The 19,708-nt window shown below is 36.5% G+C and overlaps 1 protein-coding gene across 4 annotated transcripts in view; it reads left to right on the plus strand.

Moving 5' to 3' along the window:
* LOC105496899 (copine 8) overlaps window positions 1–12,679 on the plus strand; it is a 240,662-nt gene extending 227,983 nt beyond the window's left edge. For all 4 annotated transcript variants that reach the window (XM_071071896.1, XM_071071895.1, XM_011767544.3 and 1 more), the window contains one exon: window positions 10,807–12,679. In XM_071071896.1, coding sequence (XP_070927997.1) covers window positions 10,807–10,995 — 189 coding nt within the window. In that variant the 3' untranslated portion in view covers window positions 10,996–12,679. The remainder of the gene's footprint in view (window positions 1–10,806) is intronic.
* The last annotated feature ends 7,029 nt before the right edge of the window (window positions 12,680–19,708 follow it).

The raw sequence follows: 19,708 nt of genomic DNA on the forward strand, positions 1-19,708 counted from the left end.
TAACAAGTATACCATACTTCCTATAGAATAAAATGCATTTATTGGTATTCTTTATATGAATGTGATAAATTAGTACAAAGAAAAATTGATTTATTCTTCTAAATATTATAAGGGTCCAAATTACCATGTGGTCAACATGCATTCACAAATGTGTGGGAATTATTTTGGACAAGAGGTTCCCAGGTACAGGGATCAGAAATGATGGACTAATAGAGGTAATAAACAGAGTGGCCTAAGAAGTTGAGTGGAAACCTGTAAAAATAAAAGGATATGAGCAATCTTCCAAGAAAGAGGGCAATTTTGCCATGAAAGTTTTAAGATCTGAAATAAGAGGTATAGGAAATTTCTGAAGTCATTGTCTTTTCTCTCATTTATAAAGTACCTTGTGACATGACTGAAGAAATAAATGTTCCTTTGGAAAAGGTTTAGTTTAGGCTAGTGACTTTTTTTTATCCTACTCCAGATATAAGTGTGGGATGAAGGATACTCCTGTTTGATAACCCTGACTTCTATGACAGTTGTTCTCAACCTGTAGGCAGTGCCCCCTAATGTCCAAATGGAATATCAGACTCTGTGCTTACCTAACAAACCTAAGCTAAATGTGATACATACTCCCATTCTAGGTTGAAATTGAGGATTTCTTTTTTACCTGTTATTTATAAACTGTTTTAAAGAAGAGTAGAACTGTGTGTATTCTAAGAACAGTGATGATTATGAGCCTTAGCTTTGAGGTTCCAGAGTGTCATAAAATTCTTAAAAGTGAAATTCAATTTACCTCAATTAAAAAACATCTGCATATCCTGTGGGACTTGCTGAAAAGGTGAAACAACAGTGTTTTAAAATTTAAAAAGGCCAGGAATTACTGTTTTAGATGAACTGATACTGTATTCAAATTTGAAAGAGATAAAATTGATAATAATCTTCATTAAAGCTTGATATGAATATAAATTGAAAACTATTTTCAAAATTGCTTTATATTGACTATATAAAGGTGTAAGTTAATGAATAGAAAAGTAATTATAATGATGGCTTTCATATATAATACATATTACAAATTGAACTGCTACTGTTTAAGCACTTTAAGTTTTAACTTATTTAATACAAAACAATGAAATAGGTATTATTTTATTGACATAATTATACATATTTCTAGGGTACAATGTGATATTTCATTACATGTATGCAATGTGTGATTATTCTATCAGGGATAGCATACCCATATCTCAGACATTTATTTTTTTGGTCGGGGACATTCAAAATTCTGTTTTCTAGCTATTCAAAAATATGCAGTAAATAATAATTAACTATGGTAACCCTACAGGGCTAGAGAACAACAGAATTTATTCCTCCTATCTAGCTGTAATTTTGTATCCATGAACCACAGTCTCCTTACTCCTCTTTCCCGACCTATCCTTCCCAGCCTATAGTAACTGCTTTTCTACTCTCTATTGCTACGATATCAACTTTTTTAGCTTACACATATGAGGGAGAACATATATATTTATTTTTCTATGCCTGGCTTATTTCAGTTAACATAATGTCCTCCAGGCTTATCCATGTTGCCACAAATGACAGAATTTCATTTTTTATGGCGGAATAGTATTTCATTGTGTACATATGCTACACTTTCCTTATCCATTCATCTGTTAATGGACACTTAGGTCAATATCATATCCTGGCTATTGTGAATAATGCTGCAATAAACATGGGAATACAGCTATTTATTTGACATACTGGTTTCCTTTCATGTGGATAAATACCCAGTAGTGGAATTGCTGAAGCTTATGGTAGTTCTGTTTTCCATAATGGTTGTAATAATTTACATTCCCACCAACAATGTATGAGTTCCCTTTTCTCTACATCCTTATCAATATTTGCCATTTTTGTCTTTTTGGTAATAGCCATTCTAACTGGGATGAGATGATATCTCACTGTGGTTTTGATTTGCATTTATCTGATAAATAGTGATTTTTCCGCATTTTCTCATTACTTTTGGCGATTTGTGTGGCTTTTTTTGAGAAATATCTGTTTAGGTCACTTGCCCATTTTAAAATCAGATTCTTTGCGGGTTTTTGGTTTGTTTTTTTGTTTTGCTATTGTTTGAATTCATTGTATATTCTGGATATTAATCTTATTAGATGAATAAAATGTTGTTTCTTCACTCTCTTGATTACTTCCTTTGCTGTTGAGAAGATTTTAGCTTAATTTAATGCCATTTATGTAGTTTTACTTTTGTTGCCTAAGTTTGGAGGCCTTATTCATACAATTTTTTGCCTACTCATGTCCTGATGCATTTCCCCTATGGTTTTTTTCTAGTATTTTCATAGTTTAGGATCTTACATTTAAGTCTTTAACCCATTTTGAGTTGATTTTTATATGGTGATAGATAAGAGTGTAGTTTCATTCTTCTGCATGTGGATATCCAGTTATCCCACCACCATTTAATGGAAAGGGTGATCTTTCCCCAGTGTATGTTCTTAATGCATTTGGCAAAAATCAGTTGGCTGTAAATATGTGGATTTATTTCTGAGTTCTCTATTCTGTTCCATTGGTCTATGTGTCTGTTTTTATGCCAGTGCCTTCCTGTTTTGGTTTCTATGGCTATGTAATATATTTTGAAGTCTGGTAATGTGATACCTTCAGCTTTCTTCTTCTGGCTCAGAATTGCTTTGGCTATTTGGAGTCTTATGTGGCACCACACAAATTTTAGGATTGTGTTTTTCTATTTCTGTAAAGAATGTCTTGGCATTTTGACAGGTATTACTTTAAATCTGTAGATTGCTTTGGGTAGTATGGTCATTTAAAAATATTAATCCAATCCATGAACATGAAATTTTTATTTTTGTGTGTCTTCCTAAATTTCTTTCATCAGTGTTTTATAGTTTTTTATTGTAGAGAGCTTTCACCTCTTTGATTAAACTTATTTCTAGTTTTTTTTTTTGGGGGGGGCTATTATAAATGGGATTGCTTTCTTGATTTCTTTTTCAACTAGTTTGCTATTGGTATAAAAAAGGTCACTGATTTTTGTATGTTGATTTTGTATCTTACAACTTTTCTGAATTCACTTATTACTTCTGACAGTTGTGTTGTGGTATTCTCAGGGTTTTCCTTATATACAATCATGTCAAATGCAAACAGGGATAACTTAATCTCTTACTTTCCAGTTTGGATGCTGTTCATTTCTTTCTGTTGCCTAATTTCTCTGGCTAGGACTTCCAGTGCCATGTTGAATAAGGATGGTGAAAATGGGCATCTTTCTCTTGTTCCAGTTCTTTGAGGAAAAGTTTTCAACTTTTTTCCTTTCACTATGATATTAGCTGTGGGTTTGTCATATTGGCCTTTACTGTGTTGAGGTATGTTCCTTCTGCACCTAATTTACAGATAATTTTTATCCTGAAGAGATGTTGTATTTTATCAAATGCTTTTTCTGCATCTATTGAGATGATGTGTTTTTTGTTTTTTTTTTCTTGCTTTCATTCTGTTCATATGATGTGTCACATTTATTGATTTGCACACATTGAACCATCCTTGCATTCCTGGGATAAATCCTACTTGATCATGGTGTATAATCTTTTTGATGTGCTGTTGTATTTGGTTTGCTAGTATTTCGTTCAAGATGTTTGTGTCTGTATTCATCAGGAATACTAACCTGTAGATTTTTGTTGTTGTTGTGTCCTTTTCTGGTTTTTGGTATATTAGGGTAGTTCTAGCCTTGTGGAATACATTTGGAAGAATTCATTCCCCTTCAATTTTATTTACTTATTTATTTTTATTACATTAAATTCTAGGGTACATGTATACAATATGCAGGTTTGTTACACAGGTATACATGTGCCATGTTGCTTTGCTGCACCCATCAACTCATCATTTATATTAGGTATTTCTCCTAATACTGTCTCTCCCCGAGCCCCCCACAGGCCCTGGTGTGTGATGTTCCCCACCCTGTGTCCAAGTGTTCTCATTGTTCAATTCCCACCTGTGAGTGAGAATATGCAGTGTTGTTTCTGAGGCCTCTGTTCTGATCCATTGGTCTATAGCTCTGTTTTGGTACCAGTACCGTGCTGCTTTGGTTACTATAGCCTTCTAGTATAGTTGGAAGTCAGGTGGCGTGATGCCTCCAGCTTTGTTCTTTTGGCTTAGGATTGTCTTGGCAATGTGGCCTCTTTTTTGGTTCCATATGAACTTTAAAGTAGTTTTTTCCAGTTCTGTGAAGACAGTCATCGGTAGCTTGATGGGGATGGCATTGAATCTACAAATTACCTTGGGCAGTATGGCCATTTTCATGATATTGATTCTTCCTATCCATGAGCATGGAATGTTCTTCCATTGGTTTGTGTCCTCTTATTTCATTGAGCAGTGGTTTGTAGTTCTCCTTGAAGAGGTCCTTCACATCCCTTGTCAGTTGGATTCCTAAGTATTTTATTTTATGTGTAGCCATTGTGAATTGAATTCACTCATGATCTGGCTGTTTGTCTGTTATTGGTGTTTAGAAATACTTGTGATTTTTGGTTGGTAGGCTATTAATTATTGCCTCAATTTCAGAGCCTGTTATTGGTTTATTCAGAGATTCAACTTCTTCCTGGTTTAGTCTTGGGAGGGTATATGTGTCAAGGAATTTATCCATTTCTTCTAGAATTTCTAGTTTATTTGCATATAGGTGTTTATAGTATTCTCTGATGGTAGTTTGTATTTCTGTGGGATCAGTGGTGATATCCCCTTTATCATTTTTTATTGCATCTATTTAATTCTTCTCACTTTTCTTCTTTATTAGTCTTGCTAGTGGTCTATCAATTTTGTTGAGCTTTTCCAAAAACCAGCTCCTGGATTCACTGATTTTTCTGAAGGGTTTTTTGTGTCTCTATCACCTTCATTTCTGCTCTGATCTTAGTTATTTCCTGCCTTCTGCTGGCTTTTTGATTTGTTTGCTCTTGCTTCTCTAGTTCTTTTAATTGTGATATTAGGGTGTCGATTTTAGATCTTTCCTGCTTTCTGTTGTGGGCATTTAGTGCTATAAATTTCCCTCTAAACACTGCTTTAAATGTGTCCCAGCAATTCTGGTACATTGTGTCTTTGTTCTCATTGGTTTCAAAGAACATCATTATTTCTGCCTTCATTTCGCTATTTACCCAGTAGTCATTCAGGAGCAGATTGTTCAGTTTCCATGTAGTTGTGCGGTTTTGCATTAGTTTCTTAATTCTGAGTTCTAATTTGATTTCACTGTGGTCTGAGAGAGAGTTTGTTGTGATTTTTGTTCTTTTACATTTGGGGAGGAGTGCTTTACTTCCAATTATGTGGTCAATTTTAGAATAAGTGCAATGTGGTGCTGAGAAGAATGTATATTCTGTTGATTTGGGGTAGAGAGTTCTGTAGATGTCTATTAGGTATGCTTGGTGCAGAGCTGAGTTCAAATCCTGGATATCCTTGTTAACTTTCTGTCTAGTTGATCTAATATTGACAGTGGGGTGTTAAAGTCTCCCATTATTATTGTGTGGGAGTCTAAGTCTCTTTGTAGGTCTCTAAGGACTTGCTTTATGAATCTGGGTGCTCCTGTATTGGGTGCATATATATTTAGGTTAGTTAGCTCTTCTTGTTGCGTTGATCCCTTTACCATTATGTAATGGCCTTTGTCTTTTTTGATCTTTGTCGATTTAAAGTCTGTTTTATCAGACTAGCATTGCAACCCCTCCAGTTTTTTTGCTTTCCATTTGCTTGGTAAATCTTCCTCCATCCCTTCACTTTGAGCCTATGTGTGTCTCTGCATGTGAGATTGGTCTCCTGAGTATAGGATACTGATGGATCTTTACTATCCAGTTTGCCAGTCTGTGTCTTTTAATTGGGGTATTTAGCCCATTTACATTTAAGGTTAATATTTTTATGTGTGAATTTGATCTGTCATTATGATGTTAGCTGGTTATTTTGCCCATTAATTGATGCAGTTTCTTAATAGCATTAATGGTCTTTACAATTTGGCATGTTTTTGCAGTGGCTGGTACTGGTTGTTCCTTTCCATGTTTAGTGCTTCCTTCAGGAGCTCTTGTAAGGCAGGCCTGGTGGTGACAAAATCAATCAGCATTTGCTTGCCTGTAAAGGATTTTATTTCTCCTTCACTTATGAAGCTTAGTTTGGCTGGATATGAAATTCTGGGTTGAAAATTCTTTTCCTTAAGAATGTTGAATATTGGCTCCCACTCTCTTCTGGCTTGTACGGTTTCTTCTGAGAGATCCACTGTTACTCTAATGGAATTCCCTTTGTGGGTAACCCAGCCTTTGTCTCTAGCTGCCTTTAACATTTTTTCCTTCATTTCAACCTTGGTGAATCTGACAATTATGTGTCTTGGGGTTGCTCTTCTCAAGGAGTACCTTTTGGTGTTCTCTGTATTTCCTGAATTTGAATCTTGGCTTGCCTTGCTAGGTTGGGAAAGTTCTCCTGGTTAATATCCTGAAGAGTGTTTTCCAACTTGGTTCCATTCTCCCCATGACTTTCAGGTACACACATCAAACGTAGATTTGGTCTTTTCACATAGTCCTGTATTTCTTGGAGGCTTTGTTCATTTCTTTTTACTCTTTTTTCTCTAATCTTGTCTTCTTGCTTTATTTCATTAATTTGATCTTCAATCACTGATATCCTTTCTTCCACTTGATTGAGTCGGCTACTGAAGCTTGTGCATGCATCACAAAGTTCTCGTGCCATGGTTTTCAGCTCCATCAGGTCATTTAAGTTCTTCTCTACACTGTTTATTCTAGTTAGCCATTCGTCTAACCTTTTTTCAAGGTTTTTAGCTTCCTTGTGATGGCTGAGAACATCTCCTTTAACTCGAAGAAGCCTACTTCTGTCAACTCATCAAAGTCATTCTCCATCCAGCTTTGTTCCATTGCTGTCAAAGAGCTGTGATACTTTGGTAGAGAAGAGGCACTCTGGTTTTTAGAATTTTCAGCTTTTCTGCTCTGGTTTTTCTTCCCATCTTTGTGGTTTTATCTACCTTTGGTCTTTGATGTTGGTGGCCTACAGATGGGGTTTTGGTGTGGATGTCCTTTTTGTTGATGTTGATGCTATTCCTTTCTGTTTGTTAGTTTTCCTTCTAACAGGTCCCTCAGCTGTAGGTCTGTTAGAGTTTGCTGGGGGTCCACTCCAGACCCTGTTTGGCTGGGTATCACCAGTGGAGGCTGCAGAACAGCAAATATTGCAGAACAGCAAATATTACTGTCTGATCCTTCCTCTGGAAGCTTCGTCCCAGAGGGGCACTGAGCTGTATGAGGTGTCTATCAGCCCCTACTGGGAGGTGTCTCCCAGTTATGCTACACAGGGGTCAACAACCCACTTGAGGAGGCAGTCTGTCCATTCTCAGAGCTCAAATGCCATGCTGGGAGAACCAGTGCTCTCTTCAGAGCTGTCAGACAGGGCTGTCTAAGTCTTCAGAACTTTCTGCTGCCTTTTGTTCAGCTGTGCCCTGCCCACAGAGATAGAATTTATAGAGGCAGTAGGCCTTGCTGAGCTGTGGTGGGCTCCCCCCAGTTCAAGCTTCCCAGCCGCTTTGTTTACCTACTCAAGCCTCGGCAATGGCAGATGCCCCTCCCCCTGCCAGGCTGCAGCTTCGTAGGTTGATCTCAGACTGCTGTGCTAGCAGTGAGCAAGGCTCCGTGGGCGTGGGACTCACCGAGCCAGGCACGGGAGAGAAGCTGCTGGTCTGCCAGTTGCTAAGACTGTGGGAAAAGTACAGTATTTGGGCAGAAGTGTCCCCTTTTTCCAGGTACAGTCTGTCACAGTCTGTTATGGCTTCCCTTGGCTAGGAAAGGGAAATCCCCCAACCTCTTGTACTTCGCAGGTGAGGTGATGCCCCATACTGCTTTGGCTTGCCCTCTGTGGGCTGCACCCACTGTCCAACCAGTCCCAATGAGATGAACTAGGTACCTCAGTTGGAAATGCAGAAATCACCCATCTTCTGCGTCTATCACACTGGGAGCTGCAGACCAGAGCTGTTCCTATTCGCCCATCTTGGAATGGACCTGAAAGGCTTGGTCCCGACCACCAAAGAAATACTTTATCAGCTCCTGCAGTGTCTATTCTTCCATCTGTGCATAGACTTGCATGGCCATTATGGAGGATCCTTTAAGCTAGGTTGCTGGCCAGTTTCTTTCCTTCAATTTAAAAAAACAGTTTGAGAATAATTCATGTTAGTTCTCTAAAAGTTTGGTAGAATTTGCAGTGAAGCCATCTGGTTTTTATTTTCTAGAAGAAGAAACAGGCAAAGAGTAGAAAATAACCTGCTCAAGATCATGCAGGCAACAGGCAGCAGACCAGGCTTTGAAACTAGGAAGTCTAATTCCAAAGTTTCTGAGAATAGGGAGGTAAAAACTTAAATGAGTTTAATGTCCATAATGCGGAAGCAAGGTAAAGAATTAAAAATATGAGACCAAAGTTGAGGTAAAGGTAAGATAAAAGCAGGGGAGATCTCCCCTTTCCACAGAGAAGCATCAGCTGCTTGCCAACATTTCCCTGAAATGTATGCATTAGTTACATACATTTTCTATAAAAAAAAAAAAAAGAAAAACTCTTCAAAAAAAGTCTAAAGACCACTGTATGTATATTAACCATACCAACATTACTAAATGTTAACATTTAAAGCATTATACCTTCTAGAATAAGAATGAAGTAAATTATAGTTACAATTAGATATATTTTCTCATTAATCGCTAACTATGTTGATTCCTGTTTTCTCTTTTCTAATTATAGTTTCAGAGAGAAAATTAACCTCAATTTATTTTTTTATACCTCTTTGATTTTTTTCTATTAAAAATGTCAAATCTTGTCCATAGCTAGGGAATAAAGACTTCACAAAAGTTCTGATTCTCCTCATTCTCTTCTGAAGTGAAGATCGCATTTATTGTTAGTTTTTCTTTTCCCCCGCACCCTTAGCAAGCTTTCTTGCCCTTAGTAGCAGAAAGATATGTCACCTTTTAAATACCTATTTCTAAAAACTGCCCTGAGCTTTCCTCCTGGAAATAGGGTAAAGACAAATAAGGTAAAATTTTAGTCATATACATGTGCTTGTTTGTAATGTCTTATTTTAAAAAGAAAGGAATAATTTTCTTCTCTTCTTTTAAAAGAGAGTACCTTCACTGAATGAAAGGCAGTATACCTAATCTTTGATTTCTTAAAATTTTTCTTGGTTTACCTGTAGCAACCTGACCGTTTTAAATGCTGCCTTCCTATAATGATTGTTTTCCAGAGGCACATATTGAATAACTTTAAATAAAAAGCAAACTTATTTTATTTTCCAAATAAATGTAAAATGGTATTTTACAGCATGAGACAGGATTGTTTTTTGTCTTCATCCAGAGAAAAAATGATTTAATTCAAATTTTTATATATTGTACTCAAATTGTTCAACATATTAAAATATCTTCACTTTGCCTTTTCTCTGAAGACCTAGAATTACTGTGCTCTTAAATTATCACAACATTCACAGTTCCAATCACTTCAAAGTTGCGTCAAGCATCATTATGCCCCTAAGGGAAAATTGAACTAATGCCCTCAAACAGCACAGTGTTTATTAACTTAAGTAACCATTATAAATGAGAGTGGAATCAGGCAGTCTATTACAGGAGCATTTGGTGTTGAACTGATAAGGGCTCTCAAATAATTACATATATAAAGATATAGTAATCATTTTTATTAAGGGTGGTGCAAAAGTAATTGCAGTTTTTGCCATTGCAAAACCGCACTTTACTGCAAAAACCACAATTACTTTTTGCTCCAACCTAATATGTGTTGTTAGAATGATGATATTTCAATAAGAAATATACCCAAATCTTATGCCAAGATCATTTTTACTGTCTTCCCAAATAATAGGTATTAAAAAATCAACATATGATGCAAAACTCAATGTACTGAATATTTCAGCTTTCTATGAATATGAGCTGTGTGAATTCTGTATTCATATTCCATGTGATTTTTTTGTTCTTAGAAATAATTAAAATACTTTAATGTGTTTAGGACTTTTTAACAATGTACACTATTATATTTTACCCTGAATGGGGTAATACTCGTTTCTTATCCAGAATTGGGTAGTATTTTTATATCGGAAGCTGAATTAGGCATGTATTAACTCCATTTGAGAGGAAACCAAGCCCCAAAGAGGTTAAATGATCCATCCTGTTGGGATTCAGGCTAGGTATTGAACCCAAAACTGCAGAAGACATTTGGCAACATAATAAGCATATTAGGACTAAGTGACATGAGTTATTGGGGGAAAAACATAGAAAACGATTGTGTTCCTTTTGAGATAAAGCATATATTAGGTAAGTTTAGTCACTTATAGCTATTTGTAGTGTATTGAATTCTTTTTTTTTTTTTTTTTTTTTTTTTTGAGACAGTCTCACTCTGTCGGCCAGGCTGAAGTGCAGTGGCATGATCTCAGCTCACTGCAACCTCTGCCTTCCGGGCTCAAGCAATTCTCCTGCCTCAGCCTCCCGAGTAACTGGGATTACAGGGGTGTGCCACCATGCCCAGCTAATTTTTGTATTTTTAGTAGAGACAGGGTTTCACCATGTTGGCCAGGCTGGTCTTGAACTCCTGACCTAAGGTAATCCGCCCACCTTGGCCTCCCAAAGTGCTGTGATTACAGGCATGAGCCACCGTGCGTGGCCTATTGAATATTTTAATAATGTATAATTGTTATCCGTCTCTCCATTACTCTCAGTTTCCCTGATTTTCCTATGACCAAATGTGTACATGTGTTGATTTTTTTGTGTTTATTATATAGCCTGCTAAAGTCTGTGAAGTAACTTTCTTTCTTCTCTGTTTTAGTTTGTGCCATTCAGGGATTATATTGACAGAAGCGGAAACCACGTATTGAGCATGGCTAGATTGGCGAAAGACGTCCTAGCTGAGATCCCTGAGCAGTTTCTCTCCTATATGAGAGCCCGAGGAATCAAGCCATCACCTGCGCCTCCCCCATACACCCCACCTACACATGTGTTACAGACTCAAATATGACTGTGCTCTGAAATGCTAATGTCACTACAAATCAGAACTGCTGAGTTCATGCTTTGTGCCTGGTGCTCTGTGATGAACCAGGCAATGGGATACTTTTCTCAGTTTGGTTTCAGCAGTACTGGTTAATGTGCTTTCTTGGATCCAAAATTAAATCTATTCCTAAACCAAAACTGTAAATATGGTTGTTGCATGAGCAACAGAAAAATTGTTTAAATGCTTGAAGCAAAGTACGGATGTCTTCTCTAAATCTTTTTTTTTTTTTTTTAACAGAAACAGCTAATTTCCAATGTATTGTTGGAAAAAAGCACAAACTATGTTTTTAACTCAAATATTGTCTTCGACTGCTATGTGTATAGGAAAGCAGTCTCTGTATCAATGTTTACATGTTACTACTTTTTAAATTTCAATACTTTTATAACCGTTCTTAAGAATAAGAGTTTTGAATACGGAATCCTTTGTCTTCTAAATTGCAATAGCTATAATCACAAGAGCAATATCTCTTTGAATGACTGTCTGGACAAACACAATTGCAAATAAGGGAAGGGAAAAATGATTTTTCTATTTCTCAGTAACTGGATTGTCTTAAGAAACTACATCTGCTTAATAATCAGTTTCTCAGCAATGTTTGCTGAGTTTGGGAGTCTAAGCCTAGCAGATGTGTCTCCTGGTTGAACATGCACTTTTCATGGAGTTTGGGTTCTAAATTTAGACCGCACTTGGTTTGTATTTTGTAACACTAAGTAGAAATTAGAAAAAGTCAAACATTGTGAGCTATAAATGCACAGAAAATGCTTTGTAAAAAGTAGCATCCTGATATAATAATGCTATTTAGAAAGACTGAAACTAAGACTATTTAACTGTGAACCATGTAGCAGATGTTTTAAACTTTTTATTCCATTATATCTTGTCTAGATATTTTAATTCAAAGGGATACTGGCTCTCTTGATTGGGATTTCTTGTTATCACCATTCCATGTTGCCACGCAAGGTGCACAGGCTGGAAGTCTTTTGTGAAATTCTCAGTTAAATATATACAACTATGTGACTTAGTGCACAACACATTTGTGAAATAACCTACTCCTATATACTGACCTGCCTGTCCACAAATAATTGTAAAGAGTTTTTGCATGTACAGTTTTTACAAGAATTACAGTTTTGTGAAGTTGTGTCTAAATTAAAGCATTTCTTTAGAACAAATGGCCTTAAATTCTCACAGAATTCCTGGAAATGATTGTGAATTGCCTTCAAATAATGGAAAAGTGTATTTATTTGTGTGTGTGTGTGTGTGTCAAAAATGTAACTGCTTTATAATATTTTTTCCTTACCTATATATTCTATTTAATACTTGGTTTATTTCTACTGTACATTGTTTTCTTTGTCCCAAGTTGACCTAGGGTGACTTTTATAAGCATGAAACTATTTTACTGGAAAGAATATATACATCCACATATCTAACAGTATCAGTGTTACATAACTATGTAATACTCAATTGTCCATTTTTAATTATGTATTAAAATCTTTAAATCATTACTATTTGTTTTGTACATTTCATGTATGAATGACAGTAGAGTTTGATGTTTTCATTTACTGATCTTATTTATGCCAGTACAGTGTATAACCTGCAGATTTTTAAATTTACCTTTATCAACCCATAAAACAAAAATAAATAAGATCAATATTCTTTTCTTCTTGTCAAACATTAGTTATTTTTTTGAACTGTCCAGAGAAAACAAAAGTTACACAATTCCTTGTATAAATAATAGTTTGCTCAAACCTAGTGGGAGTAAATGGCCATGAATGAAGCAATTTCTCTTTACAAATGTTATCATTTATATGGCTGAGAATGATAATCAGAAACTTATGTGATGTTAATGCTATATATAAGATTAGAAAATACTTAAATCTTGTGTCTTCATTGCAGAAATGTAGTAAACCAAGAGTGGAGGGATTAAGTGATGTATCCAAGACTATATAACTAGAGAAGAGCTCATTACCATTGTGGAAATATTTGTTATAACTTAAATTTTGTTAGGTGCTATGCAATAGGAAATCACAGAGACATGTTCCATAAAGGCAAATGCATAGTAATAGTTGTACATACAAACTGGTTATCAGGGATGTTCACACAGTAATGAACAACAAGAAAGGTATGTATTGAGAAGGGGTGATAGATTCAAGTCATTAAACCTGCTGCAGAAGTCAGTCTTCAACTGGTGCCCTCAAGAACCCCAAAGACTTTGGGCACTGTCCTATCTTTCTAATCTCATTTCCTTCCTTTCTAATGAAAGCCTCTAATTATCACTTGAACTCCAGGATGAACTCTTGGTGTTATTTTCAAGTATCTCCATCATCTGATTTTGCCCAGTTGTGTAATACCAATTCCCATTGCTTCTCAAATGAATATTAAAACTAACCAGGCCTACCTCATTCCTTTTCCACAACCACTCTGAGTTTACCTGGAGTCGTCTATAGTGTTCATACTCTGTTCTTTCATCAGGCCCTCTCCTCTGGTCTTTACCTGAGGATATCCTTTGCACTTTCCATCTCAAGCCCCAGCTCCTCTGAACCTTGTTCTTTAAAACTTCAATGCTAACGATAATAATCAGTACTTTCTATGAGCTCATCTTTGTATTGCATTTTAGCATATTAATTGCCTCAGATTATTTCCAAACTATTTTACTTTATCTGGGGCATCTTGTCTCTCCATCCTTATAGAATAGTATTTAACGGCACCTAGATATAGGTAAATTTTAAAAACTTCCCAGTTTATTGTACTGTGTAGCTAGAGTGTGAAATTACTGCAACTAAAGACTATTGGATGACTCAATTACTACTTTTTGAATTATCTCTTCCAACATGCAATATCGAGAAAAAAGAAGGGGTGGATATGACTCTGGTGGTGGTGAATGTGGAAAGAGAGGGGATTTGGGATTAGGGTTGGAGCATAGGTTGTTTTGTTTTTCGGGCTCAGGGAAGATAACAGATGGACTCATACACTTTTTTTTTTATTACTGTGTCATCATCAACTTAGGAAATAAAGACCTCTCACAAGGATGAGGTGGATGTGGTTATTTCTTAGAAGACCTGAAATGCAAAATATTTTACTGAAGAGCATACCTTTTTCTTTCAGCTTGTGTGAATTTTAGTTATTTAATGCCTTTGTGTTACATATATCTGTAATTGAGACAGTGGCCAGATTCTTCATAAACTCAGAGTAAAGAATAATTTTTGTGATTAGCACAAATCACATACATTTACTGATAAATAAGCAGCTGAGTTGAGGATCAAATAGGTTTCCTTTGAGTGCATGTGGAGTATTACCTATGAAGATGGAAAAGAGGGAAATCTACTTGCAAAAAATCACACTAGTGCAGAGCTTTCTCATCAGTGTGTTACAGACGATTTACAGATTTATGCCTTGCAGATGGGCTACAGGTATACACCTTGGGGTGGTGCATAGTACCTGGGGTAATTGGAGCTCCCAGCCTCCATCATGTTCATTGGCTAACCTCAGGATATTTTAACAAACATTCCCATTTTTAATGTGTGTCTTGAAAGGTAGGGAAGCACTGCATTACAGAGATTATTTCTTAAATAACCTCTGCTTACAGTTCCACCTTCATTTTTTCTACTTACATTCCCTACCATATTTATACTAAAATTAAATTGAAAGATGATTCACATACAATTCCTTGACAAATGTATTGTAGCAAATAAAGTTCAGAGAAATAAGACATGAATGTCCTCATGAGAATTTTTTTTTTTTTTTTTTGCGTTAATCTTGTTTATCTTTTTACAGTGTATTATAGAATTCCTGGGAAAATTTTCTTGCCTTTTTCACCACCTTCTTCATAAACATCCTACCACTCACGGAAATAGGTGTATCACCAGATGACCCAGAGGACATCAAAGCATAGAGTCACAGGGATTCAACCTTGTTATTGCCTTAGAATAAACACAGTTCTAGAAGACATCCTCTTCTCCCCACCATGACTGTTCCCCTCACCCCACTTTCCCACCAAGTATAATTCTGTTTGCTCTATCGAAACCTGAGCATCGTTTAACAATAGGCAGTCTTTCATTTTACAAAATACTGGGATGTGCTGAGATCAGATACGTGGGTCTTAAGAATAAGCACATTTTAAAAACATATTGACATAATTCTTTGCACCAAATTTTTTTTCTAAAAAAATCTTTCTTCATCAGATCTTAGTTACTTAGATATGACTTTGATAAGGGAAGACTTGGTATATCATGAACATACACATGGTTTAAAGGGCTTCCTTCAGAAATGTGAAAGGGGAAATAGAGAAGCAACAAACAAGTATTTTCTTATGAGTTATTGCCGAAGCTATGTTTATAACTCTTAAGAGATGATTATCCTAGCAATGCTCACCTCCTAGATTTCAGATTTTTAACCTGGAATAGGAGATACCAAGTAGAAGTACTTCCCCAACACAGAGTATCCCATAACAAAATTATTTTTCTTTAAATGGATATGACCCCCAGCCCTGGCTACCATTTTACTGTATAGAATCTTACTTCTTTAAGCAAAATATGCTAACATAATACACAGAAGTCTCCAAATATAATGTCTGTACTAAGATTATCTCAAAGACATAATAGTTCTAATTCATATCACAAACTTCTAAGCAATATTTGAGGCAATATATTCACACCTCATCAGTTAGGGTTATTGCTTACCTCATACTTCATCAGCGCACCCCCAACCCCAACAGCTAACCTTGCTCTTATTTTCTGGGCTTTAGAGATGCTCTGAATGTCAAACTCTAAGAGGAAAATGACCACTGAACTCTGACTATGGAAAGAGCAAAAGCAAACTAATCGAAAGATTTGCTCATTTAGTTTTAAAGCAATAGTGGCCATGACCTCATGATTTTCTCACCACAAAGTTATTCACCAATATAATTTCCATGAAACAGGCCTGCTGGCCATTCCTAATGTATTTAGATAAGCTGATTTCATACAGATGGGATTTGCTATCAGTCAAATGGGTGGATATCATTGACCTCACAAATTAAGGGGAAGGATAAAGGAATAAATATGCTTAGGGTTGGTTTAAAAATAGCTACCCTTTCAAAGATCTTTCTCTCCTTATGAAATAAGTGAATTAAAAGAAGTTATAAGACCGGTTCAGTAATTTTGACAGAGAACAACCAGTTTGTTAACCCTTACATTTTCTACAAGATAATGCTGACAAGAAACAATAAATAAAGCACCTTTCAAATCTTCAAAACAATATTTAAATCAGAATCTGCTTAAAATTCACAAAATTATTTTACTCTCACTTTCTACCATGGCAAAAGGCATACACTGTAATTTAGACATTGGCAAATTTGTCATGCACTTTAGATGACAATTCTGCACCAGATTTCAAAGAAAGTGGGTGATGCCTGAGAAAACGAAATGACAATCACTAGAAACCACTTTGGGTCATCAAGCATCAACTTTTAAGTCCCTAAACATTATATGGACCTAATGCATCTCCTTTGAAAAAAAAGATCTGTGACATTGGTTTGCAAATCTTGAGATAGGTCATCAGATCAGTCTTGAAAGATGAATTACAGGTGACTTTTATCTTTCATTTATTTTCTGAGGATATCCTGTTGTTTTCAATCGATTTGAAACCTAAATCCAAAGTTATATATGTGCTTTGTATCTTCTATAGGCTGGTTATAAAATTGCTGGAAGCTTCAATGGAAGGAGTGTGACTCATCAATGCCATCTACTGAGAGTCAAAAAACCTTAGTTTCCATCTTGGCAGTCTGATTTTGGGAAAATACCAAGTAAATGTCCAAACTTGATTTTTGCCATTCATATAATATGGTGATATTTCCAAGGGTCCTTAAAACACCCTCCTTCTGCAATTCTCTCAGAAGGACAGAGGTTAACTTTAATTGGAGCACACCTGGCGACTTGGTTGTTTAATAGCGAGGTGGGACGAGGTTATTAAATAAACTTAATATACTGAGCTATCAAAGTACCTTCTTACAGATGGTGCAGCAAGTGAAACACCTGAATTTCTTCTTTTACAAGGCAGGTTATTAGCTTAGCCATTACTCTTAGTCCCGTATTCTCAATACATTTATTTTCATCTGAGAACCCAGAGGAGTAGGGAAAGATGGGAGAAAATGCCAAAGTCCCATTGCTCTGCAAAGGTCTTTGATTGTCTATCTATGTGCCCCCATGCTTGTGTCACTCAAAAGAGGACTTCTGGACACACACCTCCTAGTGATGGTCTGGATGCCCCGCAGGTGTTTTCTCTATTCTCCTTAAGGACTTGCCTGAAAAAAATACAAAGGCTACTCAAAACAAGTGTTTCTTATTAGGTAATTTAACTTGATTGATTGCAAGATCTCTGCCTCAAATGCTCATCAAACTCTCTTGGCTAGCTGCTGCTTGTTCTTCAAGTCTTCCCTTTACACGATTCCCTTATAAAGTCCTTCCTTGAAGACATGGACTGGATTGAATCTCCATGTTCTGCCTTCCCACAGCACCCTGCGTGTATCCTCCTGTCATTCATCACATCTGTAATTCCTGGTCTGTTGGCTGTATTTCAGTTTTGCCCATGAACTTCAGGAGAGCAGGAAGCAGGCAAGTCTTGTTCTCTCATCTCTCTCTGTAACACATAACCCAGGGCCTGGCTTTCGGTAGGTCATCAATTGAATTGTGGAAGTGAATAGAATCAAAATATTGGTTACTAAGAATGTTTTATTAGTAACTTGGTATTTTAATATTTTAAGCCTGAATTTCAGCCAATTCAGATTATCTGTAAAATTTTAAAGCAGCACCAAACCTCACTTTTCCCATATTTATTTTTCCCTCCTTCTAAACCAGAACCATGAAATTGAATGAAAACAGACCAACAGCTTCTCTCTACCTGTTTTCAGGGATAATTACCAGAAAAATGGTCAAAAGGCTGACAGCAGCAGGAGAGAAGAGATTAATAAAGCTTCAACACAATCTGATAGCCTGTTGGTCTTGACTCAGGACAAACTGAGGAGAAAGTATTCACAAGATGCCGAGATCTTATGTTATGTCAGCTCTGAAATTTCCTTTGACTATGCATGCTAAACAAAACAATACAAAACAAAACAAGATAATATGAAAGATTCTTTTAAGGATATGTTGACCCATATTCTCTCTTAAAAAGTGAAAGTGACAAGCATTTATATTTAGGTAGTAGAAAGGTATTCTAAATCCCTACCTTTGCATTTTAGCTGTGTCTGTGTGTATTTCCAAGCGGATTGTGCATGTATGTGTATGGGAGTGAATACATGCCTTCGCTTATGCATGTGCCATCATATATGTGTAGGTATCAGTAAAAGTGGAGATAATAAACAAGGGTGGGGGTACAGAAGAAACAGCAATGCTGTGCAAGCATTTACTGCCTTTTCTGGTGCTGATTATATACCCTGGAGGAAGTACTGATGACCTGCACAGAATGTGGACAAGAATTCAGAAGGTTAGAACTTTTCAACTGCATTCATAACAGGACACATTGACTTGCAAATCCTACTGTGATAATATTTATGATTTTTAATATATTCTTACATCATCTGCTTAGCAACAAGCGAGAAATATTTAATGAATATGAATTTGTGGGAAAGGAATGTGGAGGACTGTAGTTCTTACATATTGATATTTTAGCTCAAAATTCCACCCACTAGTTAAGACTGAATTCCATTTAACTTTCTAAGAAGAAATGAATAAACACTCCAAATCCTACCTGCATCCTCCATTAGATAATCTATTTTCTATAATCATCGGTATAGTAATGACTTTGCTTTAGCATGTAATCACTTAGAAAGCACTATCTCACATGTAATCTTCTATCTTCACCTGTCAAAACTCTGCTCACTCACCAATCCTCAGCTCAAAGGCTACTTTTCAACACAGCTTTACTGCATTATCTTGATGACTAGAGCAATCTCTCTCTCTTTTTTTTTTTTTCCAGCCTGTATATAGGCATTCTACTCTGCCTCTGTAGGGGCAGATTCTGTGTTTCTGTGGGAAAGTCTTATGGCCCTAACCCTGTAGAAAGTCAATCTGTTTGATTGAGGTTAATTAACAGGAAACCCATCTGCCTAAATACATGAGTCACCTTCCCCTATACGTCCTTTGTCAGAAATAAAATTCATGCTTCATCTTCCATTTGCGTTGCTCCTTTGTCCTATTTTTATTGCTTCAGAGAAGCAGGGATGATTTCTCTGGACACTCAAAGACCCAAACAATCTCCCAAGGAGTCCCTTGCCTGCATTGTTGCTCATTATCCTGCCTGGTTCTGTGTAGTCCTCCTTGACTAGAGTTTCCACTGCCTTACAAGGTAGAATCTACAAAGCTCAGTTTGTTTTCTTAACGCAGAGCCTGGGGCCAAGACCTGGGTACATGTAGTTCATTAGGAAGGCAATATCCCAGGGCAGGAGTAAGCAACTTGGGAGAGGGAGAAAGTAGGGAAATCTATTATAAGAGTAGTTTATCAAGCTCACCACTGTAGGTAACAAAGCTCTCACTTGTCCCCTCAACTTCTGAGCATAATGTGTTCCCTTCTCAGAATTGTCTCCATGAGGACCAACTGGAAGTATTTATCTTTAAGTTCCCATCTTCTATTGGTTAGGGTTGCCTGCACTTTCTGGGCTGCCTATGTAGGCATGAGGAAAGAGCATTCGAGTTTCTGTGGCATGAGAGTGTTT

Source organism: Macaca nemestrina, chromosome 10 (genome assembly GCF_043159975.1).
Source record: "Macaca nemestrina isolate mMacNem1 chromosome 10, mMacNem.hap1, whole genome shotgun sequence".
In the NCBI taxonomy this organism is placed as follows: Eukaryota; Metazoa; Chordata; class Mammalia; order Primates; family Cercopithecidae; genus Macaca; species Macaca nemestrina.